Raw genomic sequence first — 14652 nt, forward strand, 5'->3', positions numbered from 1 at the left:
CTTATAATAATAGTGCCAGATGTTTAAATTTTACAAATTTGTGTTATCAACCACCCATGATTACAATGAAATTCATTTAAACAACAACAAAACAAAATAAACAAAAACGACAGGAGCATTTGAATGGTAATTCAATTTTGTTGTCAAAGTTACAGAAAAAATATTAAATGCAAATTTTTAAATAAAAAAAATTATTAAAAAATGTTTTCTAATCAATTTTGTAATATTAAAAAATGTGCAAAAGAAAAACCAGAAAAATGTGATGCTTATTTTTTAAATTTAATACATGACGAGCACAAAAGAGTGGACCATTTAAAGTATGAGGAAAAATTGGCAACTGCTGAAAACCCACGGATAAAATTTCAGGAAGAGACGTCTGATATATGTAAAGAATTACGAGATTGCAAACTAAATAATATAGTAGAACAAAAGCGAAGACAACAGTTGCGAGCAAATAGTCATGAATTGCGTCAATTAGAAAAACAACTTCAATCTGCATTGGTAACTAAACAGTTGAGAGAGCAACAGCAAATGTTAGCCCAACAGAAACAGGATGAAGTACGACGAAAACGTGAAGAAAATGCCAAGTTTGCTGCCGAATGTGAACATGTGCGTAAGTCTATACTACAACAGGAAGAGGAAGAAAAACACAAAAAAGAAGCTTTCCGCAACTTATTAAAAAGTCAAATGGATGATTTACAACAAAAACGTCGAAAGGAATTTGAAGATGTGATCAAAGATCGCAATAAAATGGAAAAGCTATTAAAACAAATACAAACTGATGAAATTGCAGAACGCAGAGAAGCAGAATTGCAACGTATTAGATGCAAGCATGAAATGGAAGAGTCCTATCGCAACAGGGAGCTTCAAAGACAATTAGAAAAGGAAAGAAATGTCGATGATACCGAACGCAATTTAGCCTATCAAAGAGAATGTGACAACGTTAAGGCGCAAATTGCTGCGGAAAGAAAACGTATTCAAAAAGAAAAGGAGGCTCTTAGTGAGCAAATAGGGCAACAGTTAGCTACACTCCATAAGGAAAAAGAACAGCGCGAAAATCTTCTACTTTCTCTTTTAGTTGAAGAGCGTAAAGCCAATGAAGATGAACGTTACAGGGAAACCTTAAATAAACAATTGAAAGAACGAGAAAAATTACGCAGAGAGATGGAAAATTACCGCAAAGCAATACAAATTGAAAGGGAAAAGAAATTTAAAGAGGAAGAGGAGAAATTTCGTGAAGAAAGTTTACGTTATCTGGCTGAACGTGATAAATTGGAACAACTTTCCGATGAAAAGCGCCGTCGCAAAAAAATGGAACATAGTAAGTCACTGAGAGAAATGATTGAATTTAGAAGATGTCAACGAGCAAATGAAATAGCACAACGGCTTGCAGATTTCGAAAAATTAATAAGTTCCGAAAGAGAAAGGTAAATTTTTTATAAAAAAATCACACTTAGATCACTTTTTTTAATATTCCACTATATTTTTAAGGGATCAACTAATTGAAGAGGAACGTATACGAATGTTAATTTCAGCGCCAAAGGAATTATTAAGTTATTTGCCTCCCGGCGTTCTAAGGTCCTCGGACAAAGAGTTTTTGACTCTACCGGGACAGAAGACGTAATTTTTTGACAATTATAATTATATAGTTGCAAACTGCTATAGATAATATATTTTTATAAATCTGAATATTGAACATTTCCGTAGCAAGATAAGTTGTTCTTCTAAACATTAAACTGAAATTAAATGTTTAAAAAATTACTTTAAAAAAAATAAAATATTTTCCAATTTTACATACATATTTTAAATGATTTTCGCACCGGTACCCGTAAACAATTAAGAATAATTGATTTTTTAGCTCTCTAATGTATATATGGGTTAAAATTATTATGGGCGTGAATTTCATTTATCCTGTCTAAAGAATAAGACCATTTCTTTATCTGGCAACATTATTGTTATTGTCTTTGTTATCACACTAAAGTGAATTGTAAAATACTAATAGTAAAAAAAGAAGCATTTTATTTTATTCGATATTAAAACACGTATTGTAGACTTTTTTAGAAAATTTACAATATTTTCTTATATATTAAACTTATTTAACTTTACAATAATAGAAATATAACAAATATTAAATAATATATATCAGAAAGTGTCAATTAACTGGTAAAATATTATTAAATACGATGATGGCATCAGAGTCCTCTTCTACGGGAACAGAAAGAGGCCAGCGCGGTGTAAGTCGTGTATTGGCCAAACTAGATAGTTCCATTGAGGCGGGCAACTATTATGAAGCCCACCAAATGTATCGTACATTATATTTTCGTTATACAGCCCAGCAAAAATACGATGAATGCTTGGAGTTACTCTATAAAGGCTCAATGAAATTGATTGCTAAGCAACAAGAAACAAGTGCTGCGGATTTGGGTCTCTTGATATTAGATACCTTGGAAAAACGAGGTAATTGCAAGGATGGCGATTTATGGATAGAGCGTATTGGTAGCTTGATTACAAGGTTAAGCCCTACAACAGTTGAACGAGAAACTATAATCGTAAGTGAAATAGCAAAATTATTTAACAATACTGAGTAATAATAAAAAATTTTCTTTCTAGAATCGTTCCATTAAATGGAGTTCGGAAATTTCAGGTAATTATCCTGGTGATCCAGCCCTGTATAAAATACTAGCTCAAGTATATTGGGGTGAAGGCAATACAGAATTAGCTAGACGCTATTATATGTTATGTCGCGATGGTAATCTTTGCGGACGCATTTTAATAAAAATTAATGAAATGAAAGGCTTTAACAGTGAAGTGGATCTTTTCATAGTGCAGGCGGTTTTACAGCAGATCAGTGTGAATGATCGCAAAACCGCTGAAGACACTTTCGCCACATACACCCGGTATCATCCAAAAATAAATCGTAAAGAGGCTCCCTTTAAGCAGCCACTTCTAAATTTTATTCATTTTCTGTTCCGTCTAATGGATACAAAACATCTAGAAGCTTTTCGAGCCTTATGTTTACTTTATAAAAAGGAGCTGGACCGTGATGCAGCATTCGAAAAATACTTGGCCAAGATTGGTGTGCAACATTTTGGTGCTAATCCTCCTGCGTCACCGTCAGATAGCCGTTTTGGTGGTATGTTTGGTGATGTAATATCTCGCCTACTTCAGGGTATCGATGATGATGATGACGATGAGGAGCAGGGTGAACGTGGGCATGGTGATGGAGCTCATGCCTTGGACTGACAAGCAAGCCCAGTTTGGTGGGAGTAGAAAATATTAAATGTTGCAAATATAAAAAGTTTTTATTTTAATTGTTTTGCCACATATTGATTATTATTTTAATTTGGTAATATTGAATTTAATATTTGTTTCTTTAATATTAACATGATTTGGTTAATTGAGTTTAAATTTTAACAATATGCATATTTATAAGAAAAATATTCTTATAACCCAAAAATGTTTGACTTTTTTATTAGAATTCTGATGATTCATAATATTTTTCTTTAGATATTTTTGATGTTCATAGATTGCTAGAAAATTTTCGGATTTCCAGCCGAAAATTTTCTAGCAATATTTCAATATTTGATTTCATTTTGATTAGAAAGTGTGATAGGTCCGTTAAAAAAATTTTATGTTTGCGGTAACGATATTTTACCAGTAGCAGTAGTAAGCTGATAACGGAAACAAAATGTTTACTGTTTGTAATTTATGAAGATATTTTTCGACTTTTGAAAATGCAATATTTTTAATATCGACTCTGTTCGAAATTTTTTAACATGTTTACAATTAAAATAGTTTAAAAAATATTAAAATTCAATGTTATTAGTAAATAATATTCCTTCAACTTTTCATTTTTATTAATTCATCTTTAACCCGAAACCTGACAATTGTTATCAATGACCTTTGCATACATTGCTGCCAAAAATAATAAGAAGAAGCATAATTATTAATTTCCCTTTCATTAGTATGACATTTATTTTACTGTGCAAAAAGAGTAATAAATAGTATTTCTTGTTTTTTTTTTTAATTTTTCATAAAAAGAAATGTTCAATATTCAACAATTAAGTATAAAACCAGTAAAAACATACTAACGTAAATAAATTAAAAAAATGATAAAAGTATTTGTAGAATGCAATATATAAAGCAAATGACGTAAATACGAAAAATCATATAAAACAACTGGCAAGAACAAGCATCCATTATAGAATTACAAAACAAAAACGAAAACAGTATAATTTTTTCATTTTTTTCTTTTCGCAAATGCTGTCTGAAATTCGTTTGTAATTGATACTAAATTAACAAATAATTATATGTTGGTTAAATAGAAAAAAGTGTAGATTTTAAAAATGAATAAACCTGAAACTGATTCAGATAGTTCGGAGGAGTTTTTTGATGCAGAAGATTCTACACCCAATCGTTTGTCAACTTTAAGGTAAATTTTTTTGTTAATAGATATACATATGTATGTATAAATGTGTGTTTACCTACATATTTATTGTATTAATAACTTTTTGACTTCTTATTATGTAGCCGCAAATCTTTGCCAAATGCCTCTCAAATACCGCAAGAGTTTATTTTCCCCGAACCAGCAGTACGGCTGCAGGCATCATCTGACAGTGATGCCACACCCATTGGAACAGTTACACCAGCTACCAGCAGTCCAAGCAGTAGTCTAAGTGCTCGTGGCACTAAAACTGATGTATTTGTTGAACCAAAACCAGTGCAGGTCACTGTAAGTAATAATTCATTTTTTTATATATAGGTATAAAATATCTTTATATCAACGACTAAATGTAGGTACAAATGTACAGTGTATGTTTGTATATGCATATTATAATAATAGATAAATGTTTATGAGCTAACATTAATGTCAAACAATCCAAGGGCGCAGTCATATATATTTTTATACCCTACACCATAGTTGGGTGGTATAATAGGTTTGTTATTATACGCAAAATGTGTAATTTACATCAAAATCCCGTAATTACTTTGAAAATGTTTTAGAATTCATTATAAATTAAATAGTTTTAAATTGGTTAGGAAAAAACGAATTCTTCCTTTGGAAAATATTCTAAATATATTACTTGAAGTCTTGACATAAGAATTAGATTGAAATAAAACACAATAAATATTTAGACTGAAAGAGTGGATGTATACATTGTAAACTGAAACTAATTTAAATTTAAATATGTTATACTTTTTTCATCGAAATAGAAATTAAAATATTACTAATCATATAAGAGATAACATATTGCATGATATTATAATAAAGTTTTCTAAATTTAATAATTCGATGAAAATTCATCCACTGTTTCCAAAGAAAAAGTTCCGACAGTGACAAACTCGAATAAATATTTATGAACGATTCTGAATTAATTAATTCAAGAAGAAATACACCTAGGCCACTGTGCGGGCCTGTTGTGCTATCCTTATAAGAAAATATAAATAAAGAAGGTGAATTTCTTATAAATAGTCTATGTAAGTTTAGAATTGGAAAAACATCATAAATCTCTCTCATATGACATATTTTTTTAAACAATTTTCCTTAATATTTATTTATTTTTTTAAAATCAATTACCTTCCATATTTAATATTTGTTTAAGCAGTGCGTTTTTTTTTTGTTTACATATATTAATTTTCTTTTCATGTTAATCATCATTGTGACTGTCTATCCCATTTTATATACCACCACCAATACCACCCTCAAAACTACCACAATACATTGTATGTCAATTCGATTTAATGGCAACTGATACGAAATTACTTTAGAGTAATACTACTAGAGATATTAGAGATCGTTTTCGAGAATTACGTCAGGGCATGCAAAATGATGATGATGAAAATCCAGGAAATACATTAACACCTGATTCTCAGGTATTCTCCTCTTCCAAGAATATAATTCGTATACATATGATCTTAAATGATGTTCATTTATTTATATTTCTTATTCTTTTATTATGCATTGTCACAAAATAGAATAGTTCCACAGATGGAGTTTATACTCGCCCAACGCATCCATTTAAAGTAGTAGAAAATGACACAATGAGTGTTCAAAGTATAACATCTTTAGGTCGTGTTGGACGTATATTGGCTGGTAGTATTGACCCATCAGCCATGAGTATTGATCGTGAATACTTTGCTAATACAAATAGTCAACAGCAATTGCAACAACAACAACAGCATCAGCAACTAATACAACAGCAACTACAGCTACAACAACAGCAGCAAATTTTACAACAGACACAGTCAACAACACCTTTACCGGCAGCGGCAGTCGCAGCTGTGTCGGCAAATGCGTATGCTAATATAAAGTCATCAAGTGTACCGTCTAGTCTTACCGAATCGAATAGCAGTAAAACTTTACAGCAATCCGCTATTGGTGTTGGTGGTATAAGTAATATGAATCAAGTGCCATTCGAAAGTCAAGTTATGTTGCAAGAACCAGATGTTATAGCCAGCACCAAGTTAGCCCATTCGAAGACCACCGATTCGATAACATCTAGTGGACCGATTGCACCCCCTCGACGCAAGAAAAAAGACTCGAAAAAAGGTTCAACTAGTTCATCCGAACAGTTTTATATGAATGAAGGCATGCGTTTGCCGGCCGCCGATACGGACACAGATAGTGATACAAAATCCGTCAAGAGTGTACGTGATGTTCAACAGAAACTCAGTGATGATTTGGTTAAAGAAATTGAGAAAAGCTGGAATGAGACCAGTTCTTTGCAAAATGCACGTATGGCACGTTGCAGTCTTGATGGCGGTGGCAGTATTACGACTTCGGCGAATACAGCCTTGTCACTAGGCGGATTTAGTAGTATTAGTGCCTTAGGCGGTAATGTTTCCTCTGTCTGCTCTTCAGTACACGCTTCTAACAATACAATTGTTTCAGCGTCAGGCACTTCATTAAGTCAAATGTCTGCCAGTAAAACACGTCCTGTCACTACGGCTGCTGTAGGCGGTTCTATAAATCGCATGTCACATTCATTGGGTAATAGTTCCACTTCGGTGTACTCCAAACCGAGTCCATCGAATTCGGCCAAAAGTAATTCCGCTCCCGGTCGTGTCAGGTATGAGTTATAGAAAAACGCTTTACACAATTAAAACATCACTTTACCATCAATAAAAAAATTTCATTTATAGTTCCATTGACCCTTCACAAAGTTTAAATCTTTATAAAGCCACCCAAGGTGGTTATGTGGTTAAACCACGCGATGAAGCATCTAATAAAGCTGAAGGACCCTCACAAGAGGAAATTGAACGTATTGAGCGTATATTAAATGAAAATATTCAAAGACCTAAATTGGCTGGTACGGGTTCAAATAGTTTAGGAAGTGCCACCAGGTATGTTAGATTTTCACTTATAAAATTCATTTAGTTACATTAATATGAAAGTTTATAAAGTGAAAAGCAAAAAAAGATTTAGTTCAATTTATATACATACACACATATGTATATGTAATTAATTAACAATTTATAACAATAAAATAAATCAGCCGAGTGAGTTTTTAAATTAACCATGAGATATTTAACCACAAAATAATATTTATACACTAAAAATAATTATTTCGCATTGTACGGAATTCGTTTCCGCACTCATCTGCTTTGCAGGTTTTAGTCAGAATTAGCCAATCTAAACAGTAAAATAATCGAACCTGAAAACTAGATAGATATTGCTAATATAAAAGCAAACAGTTGAAAATAATAATATAAATAAGATTTATCAATTATGTTATATGTACCTTAAATATATATCATAAACTATGTTTTGAGCACTAAAGCAAAAAATTCCAAAACTATTTGTACGTATAAAAGTTGTTGATTTTAATTTACTAATAATTTTTCATAATTAAGAATGCATTTCTGCTCAAAATAGGCCAAATACTCTATTAAAAAAAGATTTACCATATAAATTGCAAATCTGGTAAGTACTGGAAATATTTTCGAATTGTAATCAATATGTATTTCGGAATATAATTCAGTTGTGAAAGGTTCTAAATAAAGCAATAGTTCTAGAAGTACCGAACCTCAGAGATATAGGAGTACATTTTTACAAACATCATTATTGCAAATATAGTTCTTCACGTACATACACATTTCATTAAAAAAATAAAGAAACTTATAATGAAACTATATAACCAACATTTTATTTGCAGTAATCATACAATATTGTATTACCTTTCTTGTTTACAGCAATCTAGTTGATGTTTTTATTGTCTATAAATTGACAACTTTAGTAAATAGACCTTGGATTTTAAAAATCAAGTTGGTGATTTTTAATTTATCTTTTTAAATGTACTGCTAAAGTTATAACTTGATTCATTCATTGCTTATATACATAGATGTTATATGTTGGTTTATAGCGAGGATATTTCAATGCTTAATGAAAAACATCGAAATACATTTCAAGAAATTTGTTTGAAACTATCTTTGACTTTTACAATATTCTCATTAATGTTGTCTTTGCGTTTGGTGATGGATATACTTATATTTACGTCTTTTTTGAACTAAAACCATATTAATCATAATATTCAGCGAAAGCTTGTGATTAGTTCAAACTTTTCATTACTACATATTATTAAACGATGTAGATAGATAGATAGATAGATAGATAGATAGATAGAAAGATAGATAGATACATAGATAGATAGATGGATAGATAGATAGATAGATAGATAGATAGATAGATAGATAGATAGATAGATAGATAGATAGATAGATAGATAGATAGATAGATAGATAGATAGATAGATAGATAGATAGATAGATCGATAGATAGATAGATAGATAGATAGATAGATAGATAGATAGATAGATAGATAGATAGATAGATAGATAGAAAAATAGATAGATAGATAGATAGATAGATAGATAGATAGATAGATCGATAGATAGATAGATAGATAGATAGATAGATAGATAGATAGATAGATAGATAGGTAGATAGGTAGATAGATAGATAGTTAGATAGATTGATAGATTGATAGATTGATAGATAGATAGATAGATAGATAGATAGATAGATAGATAGATAGATAGATAGATAGATATATTGATAAATAAATAAATAGATAGATTGATAGATAGATAGATAGATAGATAGATTTGCTATTCTATTTAAGATAAAATCAATAACGGATTTAGTCAAAGTGTTGAGAAATTTTTGACATATTTGGCTAATTTAAGAATACAGTTTAAGGTTTATAAAATTTTCGTTGACTTTTCTCTTAAATTACCATTTTTGTATATATTATGTAAGGGAGTTTATACTATTCGTCACCAACGAATGCGTTCATATTTCATTCCTTATAAACGAATCGAAAATTTTTCCAAATTATCTTACCAGAGGCTCTTTAGGATTCTGAAAGAAAAACAAATTAAATTGTAGTTGAAACAATAAAAATAGTGTTGTGTACAACATTAAAATTCAACTTTTTGTTGCATATTATATTCATTGTGTAGTCTCATTTGTTGTACTAAGCAATGTTATTTTTTTTCTTATTTTAATATATTTTGCACACATCTACATTCAGATATCCATCTCTAATATATCGCAGTAGCAGTGATAAGGAACGGCGTAAATCTGCGGGTGATGAAGATGTTTTAAAGCAAATGAATATTGATGTGCGCATACGTACAAACTCTGGCAAACAGTTGACAGATTTTGAAATACTTGAACAAGTGCCGGTAAAAAATTTAGAAACTGGTGAAACAATGCCATTATCTGAGGTACGGCCACCTCCCGTACCAGAAGGTTGGAATCCCTTGTCGCTGCATATACTTAAGCTAACATCACATCTGGAAGTTATACAAAAGGAATCGGATGATGAAAGTGTTATTGGTATACCGCCCAGTAGCGAGGGTCAGCCACAGGATGAGGAAGAAGGGGAGGCTGAAGACGGCAGTCGTTTGAAAAAGAAAACGGCCAAGATTAAACGTTTCTTCGGTTCAACTATGCGCAAGACGGTTGATAAAGCCAAATCGTTGGCATCAGAGGTATCACATGCACGTCACAAAGAAGATGTGGCTGATATAGTTGATGTTATGAATCCAGAGCAGAATATTAAAATTAAAGCCTCTTCTACCAACAAGGGTCCTTACGAATTTACCAAGTTGCAGCATGTTCAAGTAAGATTTTTCAAAGGCCAACAAATAATAAGCTTATTAATTTAATTTTCATCTTTTCAAAAGGATTTATCTGGAGAACATACCGGCGCTGTTTGGTGTATGAAATTTAGTTCATGTGGCCGTTTATTAGCCACCGCTGGCCAGGATAAAGTTTTGCGTATTTGGGTTCTTAAAGATGCCTATCCATTTTTCCAAGTAGGTTGATATTGTGATTAACTATATAGTTTATTATTAATATCATTTAAAATGCTTACCAGGATATGCGCACTAAATATAATGCTGATCAAAAATCCTCACCAACGCCTTCACAAGAATCCTTGGTATCACAACATTCTGCCGAGGAGGCAATAGCAATGGCGACAGCGGCTGAAAAGTGTACTGGCCCTTTTATGCCGAAATCCTTTTGCACTTACATCGGTCACACTTCCGATCTACTGGATGTCTCGTGGTCGAAAAACTACTTTATACTCTCAAGTTCCATGGATAAAACTGTACGTTTATGGCATATTTCACGTAAAGAGTGTCTTTGCTGTTTCCAGCACATTGACTTTGTAACGGCCATTGCATTTCATCCTCGTGACGATCGTTACTTCCTCAGCGGCAGTTTAGATGGTAAATTACGTTTATGGAATATACCCGATAAAAAGGTGGCCTTATGGAATGAAGTTGACGGTCAAACGAAACTAATAACTGCAGCAAATTTCTGTCAAAACGGTCAATTTGCTGTAGTGGGTTCCTATGATGGTCGTTGTATTTTCTACAATACCGATCAATTGAAATATCATACTCAAATACACGTGCGCTCGACACGTGGTAAAAATCGCATTGGACGCAAAATCAGTGGCATTGAGCCAATGCCGGGTGAGGATAAAATTTTGGTTACATCTAACGATAGTCGTGTGCGTTTATACGATTTGAGAGATTTAAATTTGTCCTGCAAATATAAGGGTTATTTAAATGCTTCATCGCAAATTAAGGCATCGTTTAGTCATGATGGCAAGTACATTATAGCGGGTTCAGAAAATCAATGTATTTATATATGGAAAACAAATCATGATTATTCAAAATTAAGTTCGGTAAGTTGTGTTGTTGTTGTTGTTGGCAAATTAAGTGTAAGTGTTATTTAATTTTCAATACTTTTAGGTACGTCGTGATAGAAGTGATTTTTGGGAGGGAATTAAAGCCCATAATGCTACAGTTACTTGTGCAATATTTGCTCCACATCCTGAGGCCATTATTAAGCCTGAACCTGATGAAATTTCTCATGAAAAAGTAAATAATTTATTTCTTTAGGCATAAGAACTAAATTTTTAATATTTCTTACACTTTCCCTTAAAGCAAACAAATAATCAACCAGATCCTTTGGTAGAACAACATAAAAAAGGTTGCGGTTATGTCATGGTCAGCGCCGATTTTAATGGAGCCATAAAAGTGTTTATCAATAAAACAAAACCTAAACACAGCAGTCTACCTTATACTGCAATAGCCGATTAAATTATAATTACATAATAATATTAATAATAATAATAATAATGTTATATTCTAAATTGTATGCGATATATACATACATATATTTTGTTAAATATTTAAAATTTTTTCTTCTACATTTTAATATTTCATTTTAAATGCTTTCTTACTTATTTTTTTTGGAAAAGTAATTAAAAATATAAGAAACAAAACAACTAATAACTTTAAAATATTAAATAATTTATTTACAGAATTTGATATTATTGTAACACACATACATAAATATTTTTATACATATTTACATTAATTAAAGTTTTCTTTTTTTATTATTAAAAATTAATTTGTTCTGTTTTGTGTTCAGCTTTTTTCAGCTAATTTTATCGTTTTAATTAAAATGATGATGTTTCCGTTTGTCTTACTTTTTTGTAGATATATAATTTTTTTTATATTATAGTAATTTTATTGATTTTACTTAATCTGCTACAGTATTTCTTGATTATTGTGTAATATAACTCTTATTTAAATATTAAAACTAACTAAAACAAACATTTACATGAAAATAAAAAATTCTTTATTTTGAGTAGCATGATAAATTTATTAATGACTTTTAATTATGCAGTAAACATAGCATAGTGGGTAGTTTTCATAGCAATTCAGAAATTTGTACTTTTTAAATAACTCAACGAATCCTGACGCATCGTTGACGTACGCTCAGTAGTAATCTTGTCGTTTAGCTCAAAACTACTTATGGTAGGTGTAGAAGTTTTGACATAGTCACTAGTTTCCAGTTCAATTTCAGGAGGCTTTTCCGTTGAGGTTGTACTAACAATGTCATGATTGGGATCAACAAATTGAATGCCACCCGTACCGACATCCATACAACCCATTTGAAAGTTAACCAAATTGAATGCTATAAAATTTATGGTTAAATTTGCACAACCATGTAAAGTATTGAATTCATGTTGTGTAATACTATGTAATTGAATACATCCGGTCAATGCTATTGCTGGCCATATGGGAACACAAAATGGTGGTACATTCCAGGCGGAAAATGTATTGGTGTATAAAACATTTTCATTTAAACGTACATTGGCCTGTATGTCCCATGAGTTAGAAAACACTGTCCAGTCGGCACACACTGATTGGAAAAATAATGAAAAGGAAAATTAAATAATGTTTCGTTTGTTTAAATGTTTCGAAATGTTGAAATGCAATTGAATGTGACCATTTGCAACACTTACATGTTTGATGTACATTAAGTAGGTCATTATTGACTTTGGCACAACATTCACACTGCCATTGTGTTGAACATGTACAGTTTTCTTTGAAAAATTTCGGTGTTGTCTTTAGTGCCATTTGATTAGATTGTGTGGAAGTAAAGCTGATGGTATTCGAGGTGGCACTGGCATTACAACTTAAACTGAGATTACTGCAGATGATTGTCACCAGTAATGATGAGAAGAGTATGGTATTGTATATCGATTTGAATTTCCGCAAGAAAAACATCTTGAACGTACAGTGTGTGCTGTTCAATTGAACTGTAAATAATGAATGACTTACTTTCGATCCGTTAAATTTTATTTAAATTTAACGATATTTGAAAAACGTTGCCAATAATTTTTTAAAATTTTTTTTGCCAGTTTACTGAATCGAATACAAATACTTGCATACATACAGATTTGGGTATTAAAATTACAGTAAACTCTTTTAACAATGGCTATGGAAATGTAATTACTTTTATAAACAAAATGTTTATTTATAAAATGTATAGTAATTTCTACTTAGAAATATCTAGTTGCTAGTCCAGTGAAAAAAGTTGGACCCCAATTCCGATACAGCTTGTTTAAACTGAAATCCCTAAGTAATGTACTTAGCAAAAGATCGCAACTTTTTAAAATTTGAACAATTTATTCAATTATTTACAGTTTTTACTGTTTTATGTAAATATTTTGTTATTAACATTTTTTTTATCTTTAATAAGGTTAATTTAAATGTATTAAAAAAGAAAACAAATGTGAGACAATTGGGCGACAATATATCAATATACATATGGTACACCTTTAAGTCTATATTTAAAATTCAGTTTGCCTTAAGAACCAATAAATTAATCAAACAAATTTTTTAAACTTCTGATAATAGGTCAATTAACTTTTTCTTATCAAGCTGGCAAAATCGGACGCTTCATAGAAACTTGATGGTGTTTAATAGAAAAATAGAGCTAGAAGTATGATTAAATTATTGAAATCTAGTAAAAGAGCTCGATTTTTGTTCACATAAAACTGTGAACAAGCTTTAATAGGAGAACATGATTTTGATTTTAAATATTAGCTTTATACCCGCAAGAAAACACATTTATAAAGTTAGCTTATCTAGTTTCAAACTTAATGTTAAGATATGTATCTCAATAGGAGTTTTCTGAAATGATGGACCGTCAGCAACCTCTAAAAACGGTTTAAATATTTTAAAGAATATTCTATTTCCTTTTAATTACTACTCAATATATTTATCATTAAACCCTTAAACATTTAAGTGCAAATAATACTATGTTAATGGAATTAGTTTCTTCAGATTAAGTTAAATAAATCTTTTTAGTTCTATTTTTATAAGGATTCTTTGAATATGTACGTATATCCCTTTACATTTTTCAGTGTATTAGTGAATGTTTAAATTTTTTCAAACGAGACATTAGAAAAATGTTTATCTACTTAACTTAAAATTAACCTTACAAATCTAATATGTACAGTTTGTTAAAATGTATATTTTTAACTTTAGTTAATTGCAACATTTGAGGACATATATATGTATGTGCATTTTTGTGTTTAAAAATTATACATGTAGACGTGTAGCCCTTGTTGGAGCTGAAACAAAATTTAAAACAAAACTTCAACTACAAAGTTAAAGCAAAACTACAACAAAAAAACTTCATGTAAAATATGTAATGGGAAACTAATTTATGGTAGGAACACAAAAAACAAATAAAGTATTACCCAAAATGAAAGCACGAAAAGAAAATTTCTGTCATTACTCGGAGTTAATTGAGAACTTCAGTATTTTGTC

The 14652-nt window shown here is 30.8% G+C and overlaps 4 protein-coding genes across 4 annotated transcripts; 3 read left to right on the forward strand and 1 right to left on the reverse strand.

The window, feature by feature from the left end:
- The first annotated feature begins 45 nt into the window (after positions 1-45).
- On the forward strand, positions 46-1806 carry LOC111680978 (meiosis-specific nuclear structural protein 1-like). Its single transcript, XM_023442698.2, has 2 exons — positions 46-1427; positions 1492-1806. Exons 1-2 carry the CDS (start codon positions 202-204, stop codon positions 1622-1624), a joined length of 1359 nt encoding a protein of 452 aa, XP_023298466.2. The 5' UTR covers positions 46-201; the 3' UTR covers positions 1625-1806.
- Positions 1807-2008: 202 nt separating this feature from the next.
- Positions 2009-3324, forward strand: LOC111680972 (Golgi to ER traffic protein 4 homolog). The gene is made up of 2 exons (XM_023442688.2): positions 2009-2549; positions 2611-3324. The coding sequence occupies exons 1-2, from the start codon at positions 2184-2186 to the stop codon at positions 3241-3243; spliced, it is 999 nt and encodes a 332-aa protein (XP_023298456.2). The 5' UTR covers positions 2009-2183; the 3' UTR covers positions 3244-3324.
- Positions 3325-3458: 134 nt separating this feature from the next.
- LOC111681007 (WD repeat-containing protein 44) lies at positions 3459-11742 on the forward strand. Its single transcript, XM_023442725.2, has 10 exons — positions 3459-4432; positions 4531-4732; positions 5770-5874; positions 5977-7070; positions 7144-7344; positions 9534-10128; positions 10192-10323; positions 10386-11204; positions 11272-11400; positions 11467-11742. Exons 1-10 carry the CDS (start codon positions 4347-4349, stop codon positions 11620-11622), a joined length of 3519 nt encoding a protein of 1172 aa, XP_023298493.2. The 5' UTR covers positions 3459-4346; the 3' UTR covers positions 11623-11742.
- A 202-nt stretch (positions 11743-11944) lies between these two features.
- On the reverse strand, positions 11945-13138 carry LOC111680985. Its single transcript, XM_023442704.2, has 2 exons — positions 12837-13138; positions 11945-12733 (listed from the first exon to the last, which is right to left on the reverse strand). Exons 1-2 carry the CDS (start codon positions 13099-13101, stop codon positions 12249-12251), a joined length of 750 nt encoding a protein of 249 aa, XP_023298472.2. The 5' UTR covers positions 13102-13138; the 3' UTR covers positions 11945-12248.
- Positions 13139-14652: the final 1514 nt, after the last annotated feature.

This window comes from Lucilia cuprina, chromosome 4, assembly GCF_022045245.1.
Source record: "Lucilia cuprina isolate Lc7/37 chromosome 4, ASM2204524v1, whole genome shotgun sequence".
NCBI classification, from domain to species: Eukaryota; Metazoa; Arthropoda; class Insecta; order Diptera; family Calliphoridae; genus Lucilia; species Lucilia cuprina.